The sequence below is a fragment of the Lathamus discolor genome, unplaced genomic scaffold, assembly GCF_037157495.1.
Source record: "Lathamus discolor isolate bLatDis1 unplaced genomic scaffold, bLatDis1.hap1 Scaffold_336, whole genome shotgun sequence".
NCBI lineage: Eukaryota > Metazoa > Chordata > Aves > Psittaciformes > Psittacidae > Lathamus > Lathamus discolor.
In genome coordinates this window covers 6,812-32,341 of record NW_027069365.1, presented here as the reverse complement: position 1 = coordinate 32,341, position 25,530 = coordinate 6,812, and the positions used below count along the sequence as shown (strand labels likewise).

At 59.5% G+C, this 25,530-nt stretch overlaps 1 protein-coding gene and 1 long non-coding RNA gene across 2 annotated transcripts; one reads left to right on the top strand and one right to left on the bottom strand.

The window, feature by feature from the left end:
* Positions 1 to 3,284: 3,284 nt before the first annotated feature.
* On the bottom strand, positions 3,285 to 24,807 carry CACNA1F (calcium voltage-gated channel subunit alpha1 F). Its single transcript, XM_065664623.1, is given in 50 exon segments — positions 3,285 to 3,749; positions 5,438 to 5,656; positions 6,394 to 6,488; positions 6,581 to 6,656; positions 6,658 to 6,776; positions 6,811 to 6,954; positions 7,035 to 7,137; positions 7,215 to 7,331; positions 8,301 to 8,431; positions 8,518 to 8,619; positions 8,706 to 8,808; positions 8,892 to 8,988; positions 9,089 to 9,216; positions 9,308 to 9,467; positions 10,291 to 10,382; positions 10,518 to 10,583; positions 10,689 to 10,817; positions 10,922 to 10,942; positions 11,104 to 11,187; positions 11,280 to 11,390; positions 11,479 to 11,637; positions 11,722 to 11,923; positions 12,464 to 12,610; positions 14,199 to 14,251; positions 14,356 to 14,463; positions 14,557 to 14,644; positions 14,841 to 14,947; positions 15,059 to 15,118; positions 15,339 to 15,468; positions 16,175 to 16,307; positions 16,389 to 16,449; positions 16,559 to 16,613; positions 16,721 to 16,802; positions 17,400 to 17,520; positions 18,444 to 18,651; positions 18,743 to 18,968; positions 19,079 to 19,239; positions 19,463 to 19,489; positions 19,892 to 19,979; positions 20,082 to 20,165; positions 20,252 to 20,406; positions 20,496 to 20,599; positions 21,248 to 21,444; positions 22,171 to 22,206; positions 22,209 to 22,322; positions 22,430 to 22,572; positions 23,128 to 23,276; positions 24,027 to 24,132; positions 24,230 to 24,473; positions 24,775 to 24,807. Coding segments are annotated over 50 exon segments (5,913 nt in total). The 5' UTR covers positions 24,803 to 24,807; the 3' UTR covers positions 3,285 to 3,509.
* On the top strand, positions 7,231 to 10,423 carry LOC136006621 (uncharacterized). The gene is made up of 4 exons (XR_010609208.1): positions 7,231 to 7,317; positions 8,571 to 8,972; positions 9,071 to 9,171; positions 10,254 to 10,423. It is a non-coding gene; the product is annotated as an uncharacterized LOC136006621 (long non-coding RNA).
* Positions 24,808 to 25,530: the final 723 nt, after the last annotated feature.

The following is a 25,530-nucleotide window of genomic DNA, read 5'->3' as shown; positions in this document are numbered from 1 at the left end:
TGGGGGGGTCTTAAGAGGAGCATGGGGGGTTATGGGGGGTCTTAAGAGGAGCATTGGGGGGGGTTATGGAGGGGGTCTTAGGAGCATGGGGGGTTATGGGGGGGCTTAAGAGGAGCATGGGGGGTTATGGGGGGGTCTTAGGAGCATGGGGGGTTATTGGGGGGGCTTAAGAAGAGCATGGGGGGTTATGGGGGGGGGTCTTAGGAGCGTGGGGGGTTATGGGGGGTCTTAAGAGGAGCAAGGGGGGTTATGGGGGGGTATTAGGAGCATGGGGCGGTCTTAAGAGGAGCAAGGGGGGTTATGGGGGGGTCTTAGGACCATGGGGGGGTCTTAAGAGGAGCGGGGGGGGTTATGGGGGGTCTTAGGAGCATGGGGGGGTTATGGGGTATGGGGGTGGGCTTAGGAGCATGGGGGGGGTATGAGTGGGGTGGGGACCCCGATATCCGGCTGGGGGGGGGTTATAGTGGCTTTTGGGGTTCCCCCCCCTCACACCCCCTTCCCCCCCCCCCAGGACTCGTGACAAGGAGCCCCCAGCTCAGATGGACGCGCCTGATGGTGGCGGGGAGGGACTGAAGGGGGGGGGTCCTGTGTGTGCCCCCCCCCCCCCAACACACACCCCCTGGGGGCCCCCAACACCCCCTGCTTGGGGGGGGGGGGGGCTCTCCCCTTCCCCCCCCGCCATGATGTAATTATTTGAGTTGATTTCTTTTATATCATTAAGCCCCCGGGGGGGGGGGGTGTCACACAGATGGGGGGGGGTCCGTGTGTGCCCCCCCCCCCCCCCCCCCAACCAGCACAGCAGGGCCCCCCCTCCCCCCCCACCCGCACCGGGTTTTTTATAGGGAAGGGGGGGGGTGGGTGGGTGGAGGAGTGAAGGGGGGGGAGGGAGGGGGGGAATTTGGGGGGGCCCCCCCTCTGCCCTTCCCCCTCTACATCCCCCCCCCTCAGCCCCCCCCCCCCCGCGGACACTAACAGTCTCGTGCTCTTTGTAGCGGGGGGTGGGGCCGGGGGGGGGGGGGTGGGGGGCTTATTTTATTGTATTATGATTTTTTTTATTATTATTAAACTTTGGAGGCTAAAACCGGGGATTTTGGGGGGGGGGGGCCGGGGGTGGGGGGACGGACACAATTTTGGGGGGGGGGGGGGAGGAGAGGATCTGGGAGGGGGAATTATGGGGGCTGCCCCCCCCCATAATACAACCACGTGCGGGGATGGGGGCGTGGCGACGGCAGCTGAGGCGCTTTCCTATTGGCTGAGAGCTCCGCCAATGGGCGGGGAGGGGCGGGCGCATGGGAGTGATGGCGGCGCCGCGGGGTTAAAGCAGGAGCGGGGGCGCCCCCCCCCCCCGGTTTTGGGGTAAAAACACCTTTTTTTGGGTAAACCCCACTTTTTTAACGTCAAAATCACCTTTTTGGAGGTAAATTCCTCTGTGCGAGATGAAAAATGCTCTTTGTTGAGGTAAACCACTGCTCCGTGAGGTAAAATGTGCCTTTTTTTGAGGTAAAAACCCCTTTTTTCTAAGGTAAAATATGTAAAGTGAAATAATCCTTTTTGAGGTAAATCCCTCTGGTTTTGAAGCATTTCCTGAGGAAAAACTTACGGGTTTTAGGAAAAAAACCCTCTTACATCATTATTTATGCCCAGTTTTTGTGGTTTGCTCCTTTTTGGTGCTTTTTGATGAAAATTGTCTTTATTTTGAGGAAAAACCTTCTTTTTCCTGAAGAAAACCCCTTTTTGTCCGTTTTTCACAGCAAATCTTTTATTTGGAGTAAAAATCCCCCCTTTTTTTTTTATGAAAACCCCCTTTTTCGGTCCATTTCCACACCAAACCTGCCATTTATTTTGAGTGAAAATCCCTTTTTTTGATAAAACCCCCCCTTTTTCTCTATTTCCCACATCAAACCATTGGCTTCGAATAAAAATCCCATTTCTAATTAAAAACCCTTTTTCTGTCCTTTTCCACACCAAAACTTCCATTTAGTTTCAGTAAAAATCCCATTTTTGAGGAAAAAACCCTTTTTTTGTCCATTTCCCACACCAAACCATTTGCCTTGATTGAAAACCCCTTTTGTGTCTACTTTTGACAAGAAACTCCACTTTTTTGATGAAAAAAAAACCCCTTTTCAGTCCATTTCTCACCCCAAACCATCTGTCTTAATTTAAAACCCATTTTTGGCTATTTTTGACAAGAAACTCCACCTTTTTTGAGGAAAAAGACCCTTTTTTTGGTCCATTTCCCACCCCAAACCATTTGAGTCAAAATCCCTTTTTTGAGAAAAAAAGCCCTTTTCTGTCCATTTTCCACCCCAACCTTCCATTTATTTCGGGTAAAAATCCCCCTTTTGAGGAAAACAACCTTTTTTGTCTTATTTTTGACAAGAAACTCCACTTTTTTGATGAAAAAAAAAAAACCCTCTTCGGTCCATTTTCCTCCCCAAACCGTTTTAATTTAAAACCCCTTTTTTGTCTTTTTTTGACAGGAAACACCCCCTTTTTTGAGGAAAAATCCCCTTTTTTGGTCCATTTCCCTCCCCAAACCATCTATTTCAATTTAAAACCCCTTTTTTTGTCTATTTTTGACAAGAAACACCACCTTTTTTGAGGAAAAAAGCCCTTTTTTTGGTCCATTCCCCCCCCCCCCAAACCGTCTTATTTCAGTTTAAAACCCCTTTTTTGTCTATTTTTTACAAGAAACACCACCTTTATTGAGGAAAAGACACCTTTTTTTTGGTCCATTTCCCTCCCCAAACCATCTATTTAAATTTAAAACCCCTTTTTTGTCTATTTTTGACAGGAAACACCAACTTTTCTGAGGGGAAAAAACCCTTTTTTTCGGTCCATTTCCCTCCCAAACCATCTTATTTCAATTTAAAACCCCTTTTTTGTCTATTTTTGACTGGAATCTCCACCTTTTTTGAGGGAAAAAACCCGGTTTTCGGTCCACTTCCTCCCCAAACCATCTATTTCAATTTAAAACCCCATTTTGCCTATTTTTGACAAGAAACACCCCCTTTTCTGAGGTAAAAAACCCGTTTTTCGGTCCATTACCCTCCCCAACCCATCTATTTCAATTTAAAACCTCTTTTTTGCCTATTTTTGACTGGAATCTCCACCTTTCCTGAGGTAAAAAGCCCTTTTTCCGGTCCATTTCCCTCCCCAAACCATCTATTTCAATTTAAAACCCCTTTTTTGCCTATTTTTGACAAGAAACACCCCGTTTTCTGAGGTAAAAAGCCCTTTTCCCGGTCCCTTTCCCTCCCCAAACCATCTTATTTCAATTTAAAGCCCCCTTTTTGCCTATTTTTGACAAGAAACACCCCGTTTTCTGAGGTAAAAAACACGTTTTTCGGTCCATTTTCCCCCCAAACCATCTATTTCAATTTAAAACCCCGTTTTTGCCTATTTTTGACAAGAAACACCCCGTTTCCTGAGGTAAAAAGCCCGTTTTTCGGTCCATGCCCCCCAGCCCGTCTCCTCCGACGCCGCGGGGGCTGCGCCCCGGCCCCCGCTCACCCCGCCCCGGCACAAACCATCTCGTCCCCGAGCTCCTCCTCGGCCGCCGCCCCCCGCGGGGCCTCCTCATCGCTGTAGAGCGGGGGGGGCGCGGGGCGGCGCCGCGTGAGCAGGTCTGCGGCTGCGCTCTCCAGCTCGTCCAGCGTCATCGCGCATGCGTCAGCGAGCTCCCGTTTAGCCACGGCCACGAATTTGGGGTCCCGGGCGAAGAGCCCCAACCCCTCCGAGATGAGGACCTGCGGGATGGATGGTGCTGAGCATGCCCAATGGGGACCTGCGGGATGGATGGTGCTGAGCATCCCCAATGGGGACCTGCGGGATGGATGGTGCTGAGCATCCCCGTTAAGGACCTGCGGGATGGATGGTGCTGAGCATCCCTGTTAAGGACCTGCGGGATGGATGGTGCTGAGCATCCCCAATGAGGACCTGCGGGATGGATGGTGCTGAGCATCCCCAATGAGGACATGCGGGATGGATGGTGCTGAGCATGCCCAATGGGGACCTGCGGGATGGATGGTGCTGAGCATCCCCAATGGGGACCTGCGGGATGGATGGTGCTGAGCATCCCCAATGGGGACCTGCGCATGGATGGTGCTGAGCATCCCCAATGGGGACCTGCGGGATGGATGGTGCTGAGCATCCCCGTTAAGGACCTGCGGGATGGATGGTGCTGAGCATGCCCAATGGGGACCTGCGGGATGGATGGTGCTGAGCATCCCCAATGAGGACCTGCGGGATGGATGGTGCTGAGCAACCCCAATGGGGACCTGCGGGATGGATGGTGCTGAGCATGCCCAATGGGGACCTGCGGGATGGATGGTGCTGAGCATCCCCAATGAGGACCTGCGGGATGGATGGTGCTGAGCATCCCCGATGGGGACCTGCAGGATGGATGGTGCTGAGCATCCCTGTTAAGGACCTGCGGGATGGATGGTGCTGAGCAACCCAATGGGGACCTGCGGGATGGATGGTGCTGAGCATCCCCAATGGGGACCTGCGGGATGGATGGTGCTGAGCATCCCCAATGGGGACCTGCGGGATGGATGGTGCTGAGCATCCCCAATGGGGACCTGCGGGATGGATGGTGCTGAGCATCCCCAATGGGGACCTGCGGGATGGATGGTGCTGAGCGGCCCCATTGGGATGAGGACCTGCGGGAAGGATGGTGCTGAGCGCGGGGATGCTGCAGCCCCGCATTTCACCTTTTTGGGGCGAAACCTCCTCTTTTTACTCTTTTCAGGACCAATCGCTCCTGTTTGAGTGAAAACCCTTCATTTTCTTGAGGAAAACTCTTCTATTTTTGGCAGAAAACCACGATTTTGGAGGTATCTTTTTTCCCAACAAAAATCCCCTTTTTTTTTTTGAGGAAGAATCCACCTTTTTGATGATTTTTTTTTCTTGTCCATCAAACCTTTTTGAGGAGAAACTCCTCTTTTTGAGGCAAATGGAATCAGAGACTCAGAAGGGTTTGGGTTGGGAGGAGCTGAGCCTTATCCAGGTCCATCCATGGGCGCCTTGCTCCAACCTGGCCGGGATGGAGCATCCCAACCCTTCTCCATCCAACCCATCCCGGTGTCCGCATGGGGAGGAACTTCCTTAGATCCAGGCTGAACATTCCCTGTTCCCGTTTAATCCCATCACCTGATGGAGGAACCCCTCCAGCTCCTTTCAGCCCCCTTTTCTGAGGGCAAAACTTCCCTTTTTTTGAGGAAAACCCCTTTTATGTTCTTTTTTTTGTGTGTGTTTTGCTTCTTTTGGGTTTTTTTGAATACCAAACCCTTCCTTTTCCTGACAAACCCCTTTTTTCGCCCATTTTGGACAGAAACCTCCCGTTTTTTTGGAGGAAAATCCCCCTTTCCTCTCCCATTTTCCCTTTGGGATGGATGATGCCGAGCGGCTGACACCCCCCCACATACACACTCACCGCCTCCACCAGGCTGTCGGCAGAGCCGCGGGGCCGCAAGCGGAGCGCTCCGGGCTCGGGATCGCCGCGATCCCGTAGGATCCATCGGGATAACGGCGGCAGGCTCCCCCCGGCACCCGGGTTCTCCACCAGGAGCAGCGGAGCGTACAGGACGTGGCCACGCGCTGTGCCCCAGGCGTGCGAGGAGCCGCGGCGCCACGTCTCGGAGCTACCGGAGCCCTATGGGGAGAAGTTGGGGGGGGGGGGGTGTTAATGGGGGGGGATCCCATTAGGAAAACTGGGGCCGGTGCTGGTGTTCCCAATGGAAAGAGGACACGGAGGGAGGCTGATCCAGCAGCTTCCGGATGGAGCCAGGCTGGGAGCAGCTTCCAGGGTGTGAAGGGGGATACAGGGATGCTGGAGGGGTCCCTCGGTCGGGGTAGGACATGGGGTGGTTGGGATAAACTGGAACAGGGAACGGTTAGCTTGGATCTAAGGAAGTTCTTCCCCATGAGGACACCGGGATGGGTTGGATGGAGCAGGGTTGGGATGCTCCATCCCGGCCAGGTTGGAGCAAGGTGCCCATGGATGGACCTGGATGATGCTGAGGTCCTTTCCAACCCATTCCATGATTCCATGAGGACACTGGGATGGGTTGGATGGAGAAGGGTTGGGATGCTCCATCCCGGCCAGGTTGGAGCAAGGTGCCCATGGATGGACCTGGATGATGCTCAGGTCATTCCCAACCCATTCCATGACTCTGAGGACACTGGGATGGGTTGGATGGAGAGGGTTTGGGATGCTCCATCCTGGCCAGGTTGGAGCAAGGTGCCCATGGATGGACCTGGATGATGCTCAGGTCATTCCCAACCCCATAGAAGACCCAATCCAAGGATTGGACCTGGATGATCCTAAGATGATTCCCACCCCATGGAAGACCCAATCCAAAGGGAGTCATGGTTGGGATCCCAGCGTACCTGGGGCCGGGCAGGGTTGTAGGTGCCTGGGATGGGCTCATCCTCGCAGCTCCCCTGGCGCCGCAGGCACTGGATGGTGAAGGACGGCTTCCTCCCTATGGGGTGCAGTGGGTCAGGCACTACCCCTATGGACCCCCCCCCCCCTTTTACCCCCCTTTTACCCCACTTTTACCCCCCCCGTCTCTACCTGCAGGGGTCGGCGGCAGGAGCCGGCGCCTCTTGAGCTGCTGCCCCTCGCTGTGGAGGGCAAAGTGCCGGGGGGGGCAGCGGCAGCGACCCCCCCCGCGGCCCCTCTGCGGGCCCCCATAGCCTGGGGAAGGGACAGAGCATCAGGGGCCGGTCCTGAGACCCCCCCCCCCAACAAAGGGAACAGCGATGGGAGGTGGGGGCCCCCGTACCTGTCCCTGGCCCGGCGGCGTGGGGCTGAGCCCTCCAAGTCCTCCTCATGGCTGCCGGCCCCAGGGTCCCCCCCCGGCTCCTCTGCGTCCTGTGCAGGGGGGGGCGGCTCCTCCTGGACCCCCCCATCCGAGCGCCGCCTGCACAGAGGCCGTTGGGACCCCTCTGCCCCATTGGGGACCCCCACAGTGGGGGGGGACCCCAACATTGGGGTATTCCCCCCCGCCTCCCCCCCCAGTACCTGCTGAGGAGGGGTGCAGGGTCCTCCCCATCGGGGGGGTCACAGCCGGGTCCGGGGGGGGGCGGAGTGGGAGGGCTGGGGGCGGAGCCATAGAGCGCCTCGGGAGCCTGCGGGGAAACGGGTGGGGCTTGTGGGCGTGGCCAATCGGAAAGGGGGCGTGGCCTGTGGAAGGGGCGGGGCTTACGGCGTAGGTCCGCGTTTCCTCCTCGACGGGGCCGTTCTGAACGTCCTCCCCCTCCAGGTCGCAGCTCAGCGCTCGCCGCATCTCGGGGCCCAGCGCCTGCAGGGTCTGCAGCCCGGCCTGGGGGGGGAATGGGGGTTAAAAAGGGGGAAATAGGGGGGAAATGGGGCAATAGGGGGAATAGAGGGGAATAGGAGGAGGAAAGGGGGGTACGGGAGGGAAATGGGGGTTAAAAGGGGGGAAATGGGGGAATAGGGGAATAGAAGAGAATAGGGGGAAATGGGGGTAAAAAAGGAGGGAATAGGGGAAATGGGGAGAATATGGGGGAAATGGGGCAATAGGGGGAATAGAGGGGAATAGGAGGAGGAAAGGGGGTATGGGGGGGAATGGGGGTTAAAAGGGGGAATAGGGGGAAATGGGGGTAAAAAAGGGGGAATGGGGGGAAATGGGGCAATAGGGGAATAGAAGAGAATGGGGGTAAAAAAGGAGGGAATAGGGGAAATGGGGAGAATATGGGGGAAATGGGGCAATAGGGGGAATAAGAGGAGGAAAGGGGGGTACGGGGGGGAATGGGGGTTAAAAAGGGGGAAATGGGGCAATACAGGGAATAGAGGGGAATAAGAGGAGGAAAGGGGGGTACAGGGGGGGAAATGGGGGTTAAAAGGGGGGAATGGGGGAAATGGGGCAATAGGGGAATAGAGGGGAATAGGAAGAGGAAAGGGGGGAATGGTGGGGGAAACGGGGCAATAAGGGAATAGAAGAGAATGGGGGAAAAAGGAGGGAATGGGGGAAATGGGGAGAATATGGGGGAAATGGGGCAATAGGGGGAAATCGAGGGGAAATGGAAATAGAGGGGAATGGGGAGAATATAGGGGAATGGGGAGAATATGGGGGAAAGAGAGGGGGAATAGGGGGAAATGGGGAGATTATGGGTGAATAGAGGGGAATGGGGGAGAAGAGAGAGAAATGGGGGGCAAAAAGGGGGAAATAGTGGGGAAATGGGAAGAATATGGGGGAAATGGGGCAATGGGGGGGGGAATGGGGAGGAAATGGGGGTGTCACGCACCCACCCACCCCAGGAACACCCACCTGCAGCGCACACTCATTGCTGGGCCCAGCGTTGGGACCCAGCATCCCCCTTTCCTTCCGCCTCCGGAACTTGCGGAAGTAATCCTGGATCAGGAAGGTGGCGTAGAACTTGCCCACGGTGACCTCCTCCTCTGGGGGGGTATGGGGGGCACATGGTCAGCGGTACTTGTGGGGCAGCAATGGGGGGGGGGGGGGGACACCCCACATCAGCGCTCACCCTCTGGTGGGGGGATAACCTCATCCAGCAACTTGGGCTTTGTCCTCTTCCAGATCTTCTTGACCACGGCGCGCAGCTCCTTGTTGGCCACATCCAGGTTCCCTTTGGGAACGGCATGCGGAGCATGGAATATGGGGCTGCCCCATATCACATCCCACTGCCCCACATGCCCTCGCCCCCCCCCCAACCTTCTGTCTTGATCTTGAGGGAGGTGCGGACCAGCGCGAAGAGGGTGGCGTTGAAGGTCACGGTGCCATCCGAGTTCAGGGGCATGTTCATGGCCACCAGGCGCTGTGGGGAGGGGGTTATGGGGGGCTGAGCACCCCATTGACCCCCCCCCCCCTCCATATGTGGGGTGAGCCCCATACACTGACCTTACAGGCGACGCGGTGCGGGCAGAGCTTCCCAAAGCCCAGCGGGGGCTGGATGCGGCGCAGCAGCGTCACCACGTCCAGGTGCTTGATGCGGCCTCTATGGGGCAGGGATGGGGGTCACAGAGGTGGGGGGGGGGGGCCCGATGCTGTACCCCCCCCCCCCCCCCCCCCCCAATGAGGGGGTCCCATTGGCAGACCTGGCCGCGGGGTCGTACTCGGACCAGACGCGTTTGAACTCATCGAGGTGATGGGGGCCCAGGATGGACCAGTCGCGGGTCAGGTAATCAAAGTTGTCCATGATGACGGCCACAAAGAGGTTGATGATCTGGGGCAGGGGGGGCAGCACCGGGATGTTGTGGGGGGTGGTTTTGATGTGGGGCAGGGCTGTGGCTGTGGGGCAGGGCTATGGGGCTCACCAGGAAGGCGCAGAGCATGAAGAAGCTGATGAAATAGGCGATGGCGAAGTTGCTGCCGCAGGTGAACTCCTCGCCGGGGCCCGCGTCCGACTCCGGGTCGCAGCGCTTGCCGGGCAGGCTGGCCAGCATGATCTCCTGCCAGGCCTCCCCCGTGGCGCACCTGCGGCCCCACACATCCGCGCTGCCCCATGGGCCCCACACACACACAGAGTGGGGCAGAGGGAGCCCCATAGAGTGACCCATAGGGACCTCAGGGTGACCCCTTCTGGACCTGACATGGGGCAAGGATCCCTATAGGGTCCCTGTGGCCCCACACATCAGCACTGCCCCATGGGCCCCACACACGGAGTGGGGCTGAGGGAGCCCCATAGGGTGACCCATAGGGACCTCAGGGTGACCCCTTCTGGACCTGACATGGGGCAAGGATCCCTATAGGGTTTCTGTGGCCCCACACATTAGCGCTGCCCCATGGGCCCCACACACGGAGTGGGGCTGAGGGAGCCCCATAGGGTGACCCCTTCTGGACCTGACATGGGGCAAGGATCCCTATAGGGCCCCTGTGGCCCCACACACACAGTGGGGCCAAGGGCGCCCCACAGGGTGACCCATAGGGACCTCAGGGTGATCCGTTCTGGACCTGACATGAGGCAAGGATCCCTATAGGGCCCCTGTGGCCCCACAGCGGCTCTATAGGAGCCATGAGGGAGGCATGGGAAGGACCCAAACCCCATAGAGAGCCCATGGGGATCCCATGGTGTTCCCCCATGGATCTCATAGGAGGACCCAGAGACCCCCCCATCTCCCATAGGGTCCCCCAGAAACCCCCCTGGATCCCATTGAACTTCCCCCATTGACCCCCCCCACACCTCCCATAGGGCCCCCCAGAAACCCCCCTGGATCCCATTGAGCTTCCCCCATTAACCCCCCCCCCCCCCATCTCCCATAGGGCCCCCCCGGACCCCATAGGACCCCCCCATCCCCACCTGAAGAGCAGCAGCACGGCCTGGGGGAAGGTCTGGAAGTTGTTGTTGCGGTTGATCTGGGTCCCATCCTGCAGTGCCACCTTCCCGAAGGTCTGGGGGCAGGGCCCCAATGGGATAAGGGGGGGGGACGACAACAGGATAAGGGGGGGGGGACAACAGGATAAGGGGGGGGACACAACAGGATAAGGGGGGGGGACACAACAGGATAAAGGGGGTGAGGGTCTTACCTGCATGCCAATGACAGCGTAGATGAAGAAGATCATGGCGATGAGGAGGGCGACGTAAGGCAGGGCCTGGGGGGGGCATAAAGGGGGGTAAAAGGGGGGTTAAATGGATGTAAATGGGCGGGGGGGTTGTCCCCATGTGTGTGTGTCATGTCCCCCCCCCCGAGGTGTCACCTGGAAGGACTTGACGAAGGTCCAGAGCAGGGTGCGGATGCCCTCGCCCTTGGAGAGCAGCTTCACCAAGCGCATGACCCGGAAGAGGCGGAAGAAGGTGATGGAGATGCGGGAGCTGTCCTCGGAGCTCTGCAATGGGGAAGGGGGGGGGTCAGGGGGACCCCAAAATCACAGACACCCCCCCCCTCCCCATAAAGACACCCCCCCCCCCCCCCCCCCCCCCCACACCGTACCTCACCGACGTGCCCCCCGTTCTGGTGCGCACAGGAGTGACGGTGGCGATGGATGGAGATAGAGAGATGTGAGCGAGGAGAATGGAGATGGGGGGGACATGGACATGGTGGGGGGGACACACACACCATGGACCCAACGCAACGTCCAGGCCCCCCCCCCGCCATGGCACAGGGTGACTCACGTTGACCTCGGTGACCGCGATGTCCACGACGCTGCCCACCACGATGAGGGCATCGAAGGTGTTCCAGGCATCACAGAAGTAGTGCTGGGGGGGGGGGGGGGTGACACCCCCTGGTGTGACACCCCCCGTGTGTGGCACCCATGTGTGCCCCCCCTCCATCCATATCACCCCCTTACCCGTGGTTTGAAGGCGATGATCTTGAGCACCATCTCCACGGTGAAGAGCCCCGTGAACACCATGTTCAGCAGATCCATCACATAGTTGAAGGGCTTCGACTGCTCATAATGCTTTGGGGGGGGGGGGGGTAAAAACAAGTCCTTAACCCCCCCTTCATGTCCCCAACACCCCCTTTTTGGTGTCCCCCCCCCTCCAAACCTGCACAGCCAAAGCGATGGTGTTGAGGAGGATGAGGACGAACATGATGTACTCGAAGGCGGTGGAGTTGACCATGGCCCACACCCGGTACTGGCTCCGGTTCTTGGGGATGTAGCGCCGCAGCGGTTGTGCCTTCAGAGCGTACTCCACGCACTGCCTCTGTCACCAGGACACTGTCCCCAAGGGCCACCACCAGCGGGTGACAAAGGGACGTGGTGATGATGGTGCTGGCGATGGTGGTACCTGGTTCTTGTCCAGCTCGCAGTTGCGGTACTCGCTCTCGCCCTGCGCCCGGAAGGTGATGATGACGAAGCCCACGAAGATGTTCATCATGAAGAAGGCGATGACGATGATGTAGACGATGAAGAAGATGGAGATCTCCACCCGGTAGTTGTAGATGGGGCCTTGGTCCTCGGCGTTGGCATCGATGGCTTTGTACAGCAGCCTGAGGGGGTGGTTGGGTTGGGGATACCAAAGGGATGGGGGCACCAAAGGCATGGGGGTACCAAAGGGATGGGGGCACCAAAGAGATAGGAATGCCAAAGGGATGGAGACATCAAAGGGATGAGGCCACCAGAGGGATGAGGACACCAAAGGGATGAGGCCACCAGAGGGATGAGGACACCAAAGGGATGAGGAGACCAAAAGGATGAGGACACCAAAGAGAGGGGAACACCAAAGAGATGCAGACAACAAAGGGATGGATGCCAAAGGGATGGGGACACCAAAAGGATGAGGACACCAAAGGGATGGGGGCACCAAAAGGATGAGGACACCAAAGGGATGGGGGCACCAAAGGGATGGGGGCACCAAAGGGATGGGAGCACCAAAGGGATGAGGGCACCGAAAGGATGAGGACACCGAAAGGATGGGAGCACCAAAGGGATGGGGACACCAGGGATGGGAACACCAGGGATGGGTGCATGGAGGGGGGTGCTGGACTCCCCAAGTTGGGGGTGAGGGTGCTGGGGGGGGAGACACTCACGCAGGCCACCCCTCGAAGGTGGACACGGTGAAGAGAGCCATCATCCCCGCCAGCACGTTGTCAAAGTTGAAGTCGCTGTTGTGCCACAGGCGCTCCCGCACCGACGGGTGGGACACGTCCCCGTCCTTGTACACCAGGAATGTGCCCCTGGGATGGGGATACCAAAGGGATGGGGACACCAAAAGGATGGGGTCACCAAAGGGATGGGGACACCAAAGGGATGGGGTCACCGAAGGGATGGGGACACCAAAGGGATGGGGTCACCAAAGGGATGGGGACACCAAAGGGATGGGGTCACCGAAGGGATGGGGACACCAAAGGGATGGGGTCACCAAAGGGATGGGGACACCAAAGGGGTGTGGAGACCAAAGGGATGTGGTCTCCAAAAGGATGGGGACACCAAAGGGATGGGGACACCAAAGGGAAGGGGACACCAAGGGGATGGGGACACCCAAGGGATGGAGACACCAAAGGGGTGGGATACCAAAGGGATGGGGTCACCAAAGGGATGGGGACACCAAAGGGATGGGGACACCAAGGGGATGGGGACACCAAAGGGATGGGGACACCAAAGGGATGGGGACACCAAAGGGAAGGGGACACCAAGGGGATGGGGACACCCAAGGGATGGAGACACCAAAGGGGTGGGATACCAAAGGGATGGGGTCACCAAAGGGATGGGGACACCAAAGGGATGGGGACACCAAGGGGATGGGGACACCAAGGGGATGGGGACACCAAAGGGATGGGGACACCAAAGGGATGGGGACACCAAAGGGAAGGGGACACCAAGGGGATGGGGACACCCAAGGGATGGGGACACCAAAGGGAAGGGGACACCAAGGGGATGGGGACACCCAAGGGATGGGGACACCAAAGGGGTGTGGAGACCAAAGGGATGTGGTCTCCAAAAGGATGGGGACACCAAAGGGATGGGGATACCAAAGGGAAGGGGACACCAAGGGGATGGGGACACCAAAGGGATGGGGACACCAAGGGGATGGGGACACCAAAGGGATGGGGACACCAAAGGGATGGGGACACCAAGGGGATGGGGACACCAAGGGGATGGGGTCACCAAAGGGATGGGGACACCAAGGGGATGGGGACACCAAAGGGATGGGGACACCAAAGGGATGGGGGCAACTCACATTGGGGGATACTCTCCAAACTCCCACTTGGGCTACACCCACACTCAGCCTGTATTCACACACAACTACACCCACACTCACACAACTACAGCCACACAACTGCACTCAGCCTCCACACACTCGCACGCGCTCTCATCGTCTACACGCACACTACTATAGCCTCAAACTACACTCGCAAACTACACTCACACTGAAGCTACACCTCCACTCACACTCAGCCTACACCTGGCCTCAAGCTACACTCAAGCTCTACACTCACACTTGGTCTATCTACACTTAAAACTACAGCCCCACTGAGGCTGTACATACCCTACACTCAGTCTCTACACTCACACTTAGTCTACACTTAGAACTACAGCCCCACTGAGGCTGTACATACCCTACACTCAACAGACACTCACCCTACACTCAGTCTCTACACTCACACTTGGTCTACACTTAGAACTACAGCCCCACTGGGGCTGTACACACCCTACACTCAATAGACACTCATGCTACACTCAATACCCCCAGTCCCACTGTACCTACACCCTCACTCACACTCACACCCGGGGGGTCAGTTTGGGGGGGGGGTCAGGACCCACTTGCACTCCCCGGGGGTGTGTTTGGCCTCATCGGTGCAGCTGTAGAACTTGCCCTGAGGAGGTTTCGGGGGGTCAAGGGGGGGTTTGGGCACCCCCAACCCCTCGGGGGGGGGTGTTGGGGACCCCTTAAGGGGGGTTTAGGAGGGGTACCCCCTACCTTGAAGAGCTGTACCCCGATACAGGCGAACATGAACTGTAGCAGCGTGGTGACGATCATGATGTTCCCGATGGTGCGGATGGCCACGAAGACGCATTGCACCACGTGCTGGGGGCAGGATGAGGCCATCAGGATCCCCCCCCCACACACACAACACACCCAGTGCTCCCAGTGCCCCTCCCAGTGCTCCCAGTGCGGCACCTTGAGGCCTTTGGCGCGGTTGATGGCTCGAAGGGGCCGGAGGACGCGCAGGACCCGCAGGATCTTCACCACGGAGATGGCGCTGGAGCTGCGGGGGACACCAGTGCCTCCCAGTACCATTCCCAGTGCCTCCCAGTGTCCCCAGTGATGCTCCCACTGGCCCCATTGGTGATCCCAATATCCCCAGCGCTGCTCCCAGTGCCCCCATTGGTGATCCCAGCGCTCCCAGTACCGCTCCCAGTGCCTCCCAGTGCCTCCCAGTTCCCCCCCCCCCGGCAGCTCACTGGATGCCGAAGGAGATGAGGGAGACGCTGACCACCAGCAGGTCCAGGAGGTTGAACCAGTTGCGGCAGAAGGAGCCTTTGTGCAGGAAGGCGCCAAACGCCGTCATCTGGGGGAGGCCCCGAACCCCAACATCAAGGGGGGGTCCCCCCCTTCCTGAGACACCCCCACCCCCCCCCAAACCAGGAGGGGGGACCCTCAAATCCCCTCCTCAGCGCACCTTGAGCAGGATCTCCACAGTGAAGATGGAGGTGAAGGCGTAGTCGAAGTAGCCCAAGATCTGAGGGGGGCAGGGGGAAATGGGGTGACCCCAAACCCCACCCCCCAACACCCCCCCCATCTCCCCATGGCCCCCCCAAACCCTTCAGCCCACCCCCAAACTGCTCCAAGCACCCCCTGCACCCCATCCCAATGGGTCCCCAGTGGGTTTAGGGATGAATCAACCCCCCCTGCCCCATCCCAGTTCATCCCAGTTCATCCCAGTGTGCCCAGTATCGCACGTGGTTGCGGGGGGAGTGGGCGCGGACGGGGTCCTCGGCTGCCAGGGAGACGCTGCTGAGGATGATGAAGACCAGGATGAGGTTGGTGAAGATGTGGTGGTGGATGAGGGCGTGACAGCGCACCCGCAGCCTGCAACCAGCGCTCCCAGTCACTCCCAGTCGCTCCCAGTTGCTCCCATGTGTCCATAACCCCCCCTCCTCAGTGCTCGTAGGTTCCCCAGCCCAGCCCCAGTTGCCCTTAATGGGACACCAGCTCCCATCCCATCACACAGTGCCCCCCCAGTGCTCCCAGTTTGTCCCCTCCCCATGTCCCTGGTGCCCCAGTTCCAGCCTCCAGTATTCTTAATGCTCCCAGTCCCAGTCCTCCCAGTGCTCCCATTGCCCTCAGTATCCCCATCCCCAGTTCTCCAATCCCATTGCTCCCAGTGCTCCAATCCCATTGTCCCCAGTGCTCACAGTGTCCTCATCCCCATCCCTCCAATCCCATTGCTCCCAGTGCCCCCATCACCAGCCCTCCAATCCCATTGCTCCCAGTGCCTCCAGTGCCCCCATCCCCAGCCCTCCAATCCCATTGCTCCCAGTGCCTCCAGTGCCCCCATCACCAGCCCTCCAATCCCATTGCTCCCAGTGCCTCCAGTGCCCCCATCACCAGCCCTCCAATCCCAGTGCTCCCAGTCCTCCAATCCCATTGCTCCCAGTGCTCCAATCCCATTGCCCCCAGTGCTCCCAGCGCCCCCATCCCCAGCCCTCCAATCCCAGTGCTCCCAGCGCTCCAATCCCATTGCTCCCAGTGCTCCCAGTGCCTCCCAGTGCTCCCAGTGCCTCCCAGTGCTCACGGGTTGGTGCTGCTGAGCAGGAAGAAGGCGCTGCCCTCGGGGATCGGTGCCACTTTGGCTTTGGGGGGGGGCTCCTCGGGGGGCTCCGCTCGGGGCCCCCCCAGACTGTCCCGGTCCCCCCCGGCCTCATCCCCTGCAGGGACTCAGTGTTGGGCTCTGGCACCCCATAGGGACCCCACAGGGACCCCTTGGCGGGGGGGGGGGGGGCACTGACCTTCCTCACTGCCCTCCCCCTCCTCCTCCTCCTCCTCCTCCTCTGTGGGCTCCCCTTCAACCTGGGGGGGGGGTCAAAACGGGAGTTTGGGGGGGCAAAAGGGGGTTGGAAGAGGTGTAAGAGTGGGGGGGTGCACACTTATGGGGGGGGACCCCCCTGTTCACACTCACCTTCACGCTCACATCCTGGCTCCCTGTGGCAGCTTCCACCTCTCCAGCCTTTTCCCTATGGATAAGGGGGGGTTAGCCCCAAGAGACAGGTTTTGGGGTGACCCCCACCCCAAGAGGGACTCGGATGTGGGGGTGTCCCACACATACACACAAGGGACCCACTTTTTGTCCCCCCCCGAGTTGATGTTGTCACCGTCGGCCAAGTTGTCCACAGCGATGGCCAAGAAGACGTTGAGGAGGATGTCTATGGGAGGGGAGGTTAATCGGTGTTCCCAGTGCTCCCAGTGTTCCCAGTGCATCCCAGTGCTCCCAGTGCACCCCAGTGCTCCCAGTGTTCCCAGTGCTCCCAGTGTTCCCAGTGCATCCCAGTGCTCCCAGTGCACCCCAGTGTTCCCAGTGTTCTCAGTGCATCCCAGCGCTCCCAGTGCACCCCAGTGCTCCCAGTGCATCCCAGTGCTCCCAGTGCAACCCAGTGCTCCCAGTGCATCCCAGTGTTCTCAGTGCTCCCAGTGCAACCCAGTGCCCTGGCCCCCACTCCAAATCCCTCCAGTGACCCCATTCTCATTCCCAGTCTGTCCCAGTTACCTCCTGCTCCATTCCCACTCCCTCCCAGTTACTCCATACTCTGTTCCCAGTCCCTCCCAGTGACCCCCTGCCCCAATCCCAGTCATTCCCATTTACCCTGTGTTCCATTCCCACTCTCCCATTTACCCCTTGCCCCATTCTCACTCCCTCCCAGTTACCCTGTTCTCATTCCCAGTCACCCCATTCTCATTCCCAGTGCTTCCCAGTTACTTCATTCCCCATTCCCAGTCCCTCCCAGTGCTCCCAGTGCACGCACAGTTCCCGCAGATGAAGAGGATGACGAAGTAGACGCACACCAGCATCCCGGGAAAGACAGGGCCTCCATAGGCCATGATCCCATCGTACATCACCGCATTCCAGTCCTCGCCCGTCAGGATCTGCAGGGAAAGGGGACCCCAAAACCTCAGCCTGGGCCACCCCTGCCCAGTGCTCCCAGTGCTCCCAGTACACTGCCCCCTCCCATCTCCCTCCATCACCCTGCAGGGACAATGGGGGCTCATTGGCTTTGGGGTCCCCCCTGGGTTCTGGGTGGCCCCATCAGTTTGGGGTCCCCCATGGGTTCTGAGGAGCCCCATCAGTTTGGGGTCCCACATGAGTTCTGGGGAGCCCCATCAGTTTGGGGTCCCCCATGGGTTCTGGGGAGCCCCATCAGCTTGGGGTCCCCCCTGGGTTCTGGGTGGCCCCATCAGTTTGGGGTCCCACATGAGTTCTGGGGAGCCCCATCAGTTTGGGGTCCCCCATGGGTTCTGGGGAGCCCCATCAGTTTGGGATCCCCCCTGGGTTCTGGGGAGCCCCATCAGTTTGGGGTCCCCCCTCCATTCTGGGTGGCCCCATCAGTTTGGGGTCCCCCATGGGTTCTGGGTGGCCCCATTAGTTTGGGGTCCCCCATGGGTTCTGGGGAGCCCCATCAGTTTGGGGTCCCCCCTGGGTTCTGGGTGGCCCCATCAGTTTGGGGTCCCACATGAGTTCTGGGGAGCCCCATCAGTTTGGGGTCCCCCATGGGTTCTGGGGAGCCCCATCAGTTTGGGGTCCCCCATGGGTTCTGGCTAACCCCATCAGCTTGGGGTCCCCCATGGGTTCTGGGGAGCCCCATCAGTTTGGGGTCCCCACCACGTTTCATGGTCCCCCTGTGGACTTTGGGGCTCCCCTCTAGATATTGGGGTCCCTCACGGCCTCGAGGTGCTGTGTGGGGTGAGTTTGATGTCCTGGGTGCTATGGGGGTGCTATGGCTGGACAGGAGGGTCCTAGAGGATATTGGGGTCCTGGGTGCTATTGGGGTACCATGGGGGGGGGGGTGTACCTGGAAGACAGTGAGCAGAGCCTGGGGGAAGGTGTCGAAGGTGCTGCGCTTGGTCTGGGTCTCGTCGAAGCTGAAGCGGCCCCCGAAGAGCTGCATCCCCAGGAGGGCGAAGATGATGATGAAGAGGAAGAGCAGGAGCAGGAGGGAGGCGATGGACTTCATAGAGTTCAACAAGGAGCCCACCAGGTTGCTCAGTGACGCCCAGTGCCTAAGGGGTGACAGCGGGCTTGGTTGGCGGTGGTGGTGATGGTGGTGGGGGGGGGTACCGGAAGGGTGACAACGGCCGCTTGTCCCCTCACCGCGTCACTTTGAAGACGCGCAGGAGGCGGACGCAGCGCAGGACGGAGATGCCCAAGGGTTCCATGGCTCCTCGCTCCACCAGCGCCGTCTCCAACACCCCTCCGCACACCACGAAACAGTCGAAGCGGTTGAAGAAGCTGGTGAAGTAACAGGCGGGGCCCAGGGCGTAGAGCTTCAACACCATCTCGGCGGCGAACAGCGACAGCAGCACCTTGTTGGCATAAGCTTCAATGGAGGCGGTGGCGGTGTTAGGGGGGAAACAGGCGGTTGAGTGTGTGTGTTGGGGGGGGGGGTTTAAGGACCCTCGCGCTTCAAGACAGGCGCTGGGGTTGTACCTTGCGTCTGGGTGAGCCAAGGGGGCTGCCCGTGGTGCTCGGAGGCGATGGTGAGGGTGTTGAGGAACACCAGGAGCAGCACGGTCCAGTAGAAGGAGACGGATTTGACGGCGCCGCGGCAGCGCCGGCGCCACAGGCGGTTCAGGCGGCGCAGGCGGCGCCTGGGGTGGGGGGCAATGGGGGGGGGGAAAAGGGGGTATAGGGGGTGTGGAGGGGACAGGCGGAGGTGGGGGTACAATGGGGTGGAGGGGACAGGCAGACATGGGGGGTATTTTGGGGGGTACAAAGATGTCCCGTTACATGGGAGGTGTTGGGGAGGGGATTTGGGGGGACCCCACTGTGTCGTGTCCCCCCCACTTTTATTCTCCCCCCCCCCCAACTCACCAGAATTTAGTCTTTGTTATTTTGCCCCTGGGGAGGGAAAAGCACAAAGTTACCCCCAAAATTTGGGGGGTTACCATAGGGGTGGATTTGGTGTCCTGGGGGGAGTATTGGGGGCTATGGTTGGGCAGGAGGGTTGTGGGGGTTATGGGGAGAGTGCTGGGTGGTATTGGGCACATGGGTCAAGATAGGGGGTCTATGGGGGGTCCTAGGGGCATTAGGGGGGGTCCCAGAGGCAATGGGGGGGTCCAAGAGTCTATGGGAGGGGGGCATGGATGGGACAGGAGGGTCATGGCAGGTTATAGGGGGGTGGTCCTGGAGGCTATTATGGGGTATTGGGGAGGCCATGGGTGGAATGGGAAGGTCATGGGGGTTATGGGGGGGTCCCAAGGGCTATGGGGGTTCCGGGGGGGGGGGGGGTCTCATGCTCACAAGCAGCGGTCACAGGCCGTCGGTTGTGCCTCCTCCTCACCCACTGTCTCAGTGTTCACCGACGTGGTCTCACTACCAGGAAGACTGGCTGGGGGGTGGGCAAGGCGGGGGGTCACAAAGCTCAGCACCTTGTACCCGGGGTGGGGGGGAGGCACCCCAAAACACTGTGGACCCCCAATGGGGCCATTACCATGGGTGTCAGTGGAGTGACTGGTGTGACGCAGCCACTTCAAGCGCGGCTTCCTCTTGCCCATCAGGTCCTCAGCGGTCAGGCCTGCAGGGTTGGGGTGCTGAGGACTTTTGGGAGGCCCCCCCCAGCCGTGTTAACCCCCCCTTTCCCCCCCAAAACCCCCACTTTACGGTGCTTCTCGTGCTCCTCCTCATCCCCTTCCAGGTCCTCAGCCTGGGTGATCCATTCCATGTAGCCCCGGAGGTCCTCTTCCAACTGCTGCTTCTCCCGCAGCTTCTGGAAGTCTCCACGGGCTTTGGCCTTCTCACGTTCCTTGGAGAACTCCCTTTAAGGGGGGGTCATACATGTGAACAATCCCCCCCCACACACAAACATGCTAACAACACGCTAAGGACACGCTAACGCTGCCCTCACCCGCTCAAGACCCCCAGCACCAAGTTGAGGACAAAGAAGGAACCGAAGATGACGAGGCTGACGAAGTAAATCCAGGGAAGCTCGTGGCCCATCGCATCCTGCATCTGGGGGGGGGATTTGGGGTGATGGAGGGTCCAAGGTTGGACCCGGATCATCTTAAGGTCTTTCCAACCCAACCCATTCCATGACTCTATGAGGACACTGGGATGGGTTGGATGGAGAAGGTTTGGGATGCTCCATCCCGGCCAGGTTGGAGCAAGGTACCCATGGCTGGACCTGGATGATGCTGAGGTCCTCTCCAACCCAACCCATTCCATGGTTCTATGAGGACACTGGGATGGGCTGAATGGAGAAAGTTTGGGATGCTCCATCCCTCACAGTGCTCAAGGCCAACTTGAAGCAACGTGTCCATGGTTGGACCTGGATGATGCTCAGGTCATTCCCAACCCAATTCATTCCATGACTCTATGAGGACACTGGGATGGGTTGGATGGAGAAGGTTTGGGATGCTCCATCTCAGCCAGGTTGGAGCAAGGTGCCCATGGTTGGACCTGGATGATGCTGAGGTCCTTTCCAACCCAACCCGTTCCATGGTTCTATGAGGACACTGGGATGGGTTGGATGGAGAAGGTTTGGGATGTGGAGCATCCCTGCAAGTGTTTGAGGCCAGGTTGGAGCAAGGTGCCCATGGTTGGACCTGGATGATGCTCAGCTCCTTCCAACCCAACCCATGGTACCAGGGGGGGTCTCACCCAGTAGAGGACATCGGTCCAGCCCTCCATGGTGATGCACTGGAACACGGTGAGCATGGCAAAGAAGAAGTTGTCGAAGTTGGTGATGCCACCATTGGGGCCCTCCCAGCGCCCCCGGCACTCGGTGTTGTTCTGCAGGCAGGCCCGGCCGTGCCCCGAGAACGCACACGGGGAGGGGTCGTCCTCTGATTCCAGGTCTGGAAATGGGGGGGGGGGGGGGCAGCACCCCAAAAATGGGGTTTAGGGGGGGTCCTTGGGGTGTTATTGGGGGGATTGGGGGACTGGAGGTCCCCACATGATGGCGCTGGGGGAGATTAAGGGGTTCATAGAGAGCGAGGGGGGCTTGGGGTCATGAGGGGGGCCTGGGGGGTCTTTAAGGGTGTTGGGGGGCTGAGGGTGTTGGGGGGGTCAAGTGCCCTTATTGGGGTGTTACTGAGGGGTCTCAAGTGTTGGGGGTTCCCAGGGGGCTTGGTGGGGCTCAAGGTGTTGGGGGAACCAAGTGCCCTTAGTTACTGGGGGGTCCCAGGTGCTGGGGGGGGGGCTCAGGGTATTGGGTACCCATGGCCCTTAGTGGGGTGCTACTGGGGGTCCTGGGTGTTGGGGGTGCTCAGGGTGTTTGGGAGCCCAAGTGCCCTTAGTAGGGTGTCACTGTGGGGTCCTGGTGTTAGGTGCACTCAGGTGCTTTGTGGGGGGGTCTCAGGGTGTTGCAGGACCTCACTGGGGGTGGTTTAGGGGTGCTGGGGGGGTGTGTCTGAAGGTTTTGGGGGGCCCAAGTGCCCTCTCTGGGGTGCTGAGAGGGGATCTTAGAGCCTTAGGATTTGGAGGGTGCCCCAATTGCCCTCACTGGGGACCCAGACCCCTTTTTGGGGGGGGGGGAAATCCCAGTCACTGGTGGGGGTGCCCCCCCCCCCCCCCCCACTTACCAGACCCAATGAAGAAGCAGGTCTTGTGCATGCGGCGATGAAGAGCTCGAGGCCGATGATGGCGTAGATGATGATGACGAAGAGGACGAGGAGCGCGATGTGCAGCAGCGGCACCATGGCCTTCATGATGGAGTTGAGCACGATGTGGAGGCCTATGGAGCGGAAAAGGTGGGGGGGGGGGGGGGGGTGTTTGGCAGGAGATATTGGGGGGGGTATCCCCAAATTCCATCCCAACCCCCCCCATCCATATTGATCTCACTGGGGACACCGGAGACGAGGCGGAGGGGCCGGAGGACGCGGAAGGCCCGGAGAGCTTTGACATCGAAGCCCCCCGGCTTCCCACTCATGTGATGAGCTTCCCCGGGCTTGTGGGATGCCTGCTCCAGGATCACACTGAAGAGCCTGGGGGGGGGGGGGGGAAGAGTTAGGGGGGGCAAAGATGTGGGGTGGGGGGCACTGAAGGGATTTGGGGGGTCTGGAGGTGGGTGTGGGGGCACCCTCTTAATGAATTGAGGGGGCTATAGTGAAGGGATCCCAATAGGCTTGGGGGGGCTTAAGGGGGGGGGGGTCTGAGGTGGTAGATTGGTGGGGGGGATCCCTAAAGAGTTTGGGGGGGACAAGGAGGGGGTTTGTGGGGCTGGGAGTGGAGGTGGGTAAAGGGGGGACCATGATGAGTTTGGGGGGGGAATGTCTCTATGGGACACAAGCAGTTTGGGGGGCTCATCATAGAGTGGGGACTCTAAGGGGGGGCACTATGAGGGGACCCCAGTAGTTGGGGGGGGCTGGGGGGGGGGCGGGGGGTTGGGGATCTGAGGAGGGGGACCCTAAAGAGGGGGGCTGGGAGTGGAGGTGGGTAAAGGGGGACCATGATGAGTTTGGGGGGGGTCTCTATGGAGTTTGGGGGGGGGGGGATCAGACCTGAATCCCCACCCCCCCCCCACCCCACTCCTTGGGGACAAGTCCTCACCCACAATGACAATGACGAAGTCGAGCAGGTTCCAGCCATTGCGGATGTAGGCGCTGGGGTGCAGGACCAGCCCATAGGCAATGATCTTCAGGAAGGTCTCCACCGTGAAGATGATGAGGAACACGTACTCCACCTGCTCCTAAAGCGGGGGGGACGGGACACGGGGGGGGTCAGGGGGGTAGCACAGAACCCCCTTGTCTTAGGGGGGCCACCACCAACCCTGGTTTCTCAATGCCCTGCCCAGGGGGGCAAGGGACAGTGGAAGTGGGGACCCCCCCCCCTGCAACTCAACATCCTTCCCTCCATCCCCTCTACTGGGGGGCACAAGGGACACTGGCATTGAGGACCCCCCCCTTCACCCACCAGCAACCTATTTTCTGGGGGGACAAACAGTGCAATTTGGGGACCCCCCACAACCCATCACCCCCTTTTCTGGGGGGACAAACAGTGCAATTTGGGGACCCCCTCTCAACCCATCACCCCCTTTTCTGGGGGGACAAACAGTGCAATTTGGGGACCCTCCCTCAACCCATCACTCCCTTTTCTGGGGGGCACAAAGGACATTAGCATTGAGAACCCCCCCCACAAGGTGGTCCCCATCCTTCCAGCACCCCCTTTTCTGGGGGGGGGGGTGTGTAAAAGGAACAGTGGAATTGGGACCCCCCCCCTCAACCCTTCCAGCATTCCTTATCCAGAGCAGCTAAACCAGGATTAGCACCCATCCAGGCACTGGATAAGAGGCTTATGGCAGTGGTACACGTGTGTGTGAGGGGAACAGGCTTAGGGCCACTGAGCCCAGGGGAAGGCAATGGGGGGGTCCCCTCTTTTTGGGGGGGGGGGTCTCCCTCTTTATTGGGGGGAGGTCCCCTCTTTTTGGGGGGGTCCTCACCAGGTTGTGGTTGGCAGCATTGGAGTCATCCTCAGGGAATGGGATGTAGACCCCCAGGGCCACGCAGTTGGCAAAGATGGTGGCGAGGATGAGGATGTCAAAGGGCCTGGGGTGAAGGAGACGGGGGGGGGGGGGGGGGGGCAGCAGGTTGGAGGGCTGCCCCCCAACTTGCCCTCCCCCCTCCCTGCCCCATATGAACTCACTTCCACTCCACGATGCTGATGGCTGCCCGGCGGATGGGGTTGTTGAGGCGGAGGCAGAAGAGGGCCCGGGGGGAGCGATGGACCCCCCCGGTACCCTGCCCCTTGTGCTTGGGGTGGGGGGGGCGCCGCTGGCGGTGACCCGGGGGGGTCCCTGCACCCGCTGCACCCCCATTGCCTTCAGCCGCAGCCCACCCCACGGGCTGCCCCATGGCATCGGGGAAGGGTGGCAGCCCCTTGGGGGGTCCTGGGGGGGGGAACCAGTTAAAGACCCCCCAAAACCTTCCTAAAGCCCCCCCCCCAAACCCCATTCCTCAACCCTGCACCCCCGGATATACAGAGACCTGCCCCCAACACCTGCATCCCATAGACCAGGACCCCCCCAAAACCTTCCTAAAGCCCCCCCCAAACCCCATTCCCCAACCCTGCACCCCCGGATACACAGAGACCTGCCCCCAACACCTGCATCCCATAGACCAGGACCCCCCCATACCCTCAGAGACCCCCCCCTTCATCCCAAGGAACAACCCCCCCGACCCCAAACTCACCCTCTCCATTCTCTTCTGACTCTGACATAGTGATGGGGGGCCAGGGTGGGGGGGGGCAGAGCTCTGAAGGTACCTGGAGGGGATTGGGGGGGGTATTTTGGGGGTGTCTTGGTAGTTATGGGGTATCCAGAGGGTACCTGGGGGGGGGGGGGGCTTTAGGGACTTTCAAGGGGATTTGTTGCGGTTTGGGGGCATTTAGGGATGGAGAGGGGGGATTTGCAAGGGGGGTGGGGGGTATTTGAGGGTGTTTTAGGGGAGGATTGGGGGTATTTGGGGGGGTTAGGGGTATTTAGGGGCTATTTAGGGGTGTTTAGGGAGGTTTAGGGGAGGATTGGGGGTATTTGGGGGGGTTAGGGGTATTTAGGGGCTATTTAGGGGTGTTTAGGGAGGTTTAGGGGAGGATTGGGGGTATTTTGGGGGGGTTGGGGGTATTTAGGGAGGGTTTGGGGGGGTTAGGGGTATTTAGGGGTGTTTGGGGGTATTTCAGGGTGAATGGGGTGTTTTGGGGGGTTCAGGGAGGTTTACGGAAGGAATGGGGGCATTTTGGGGTGGGTTGGGTATTTGGGGGTGGGTTAGGATATATAGGGGGTTTTAAGGGGTATTTAGGGGTATTTAGGGGTGGTTAGGGGGTGGTTAGGGGTATTAGGGGGTTAGGGGTGTTTTGGGGTGTTCAGGGAGGTTTAGGGGAGAAATGGGGTAGTTGCAGGGGTTGGGGGTATTTAGGGAGGGTTTGGGGTATTTAGGGGTGTTTGGGGG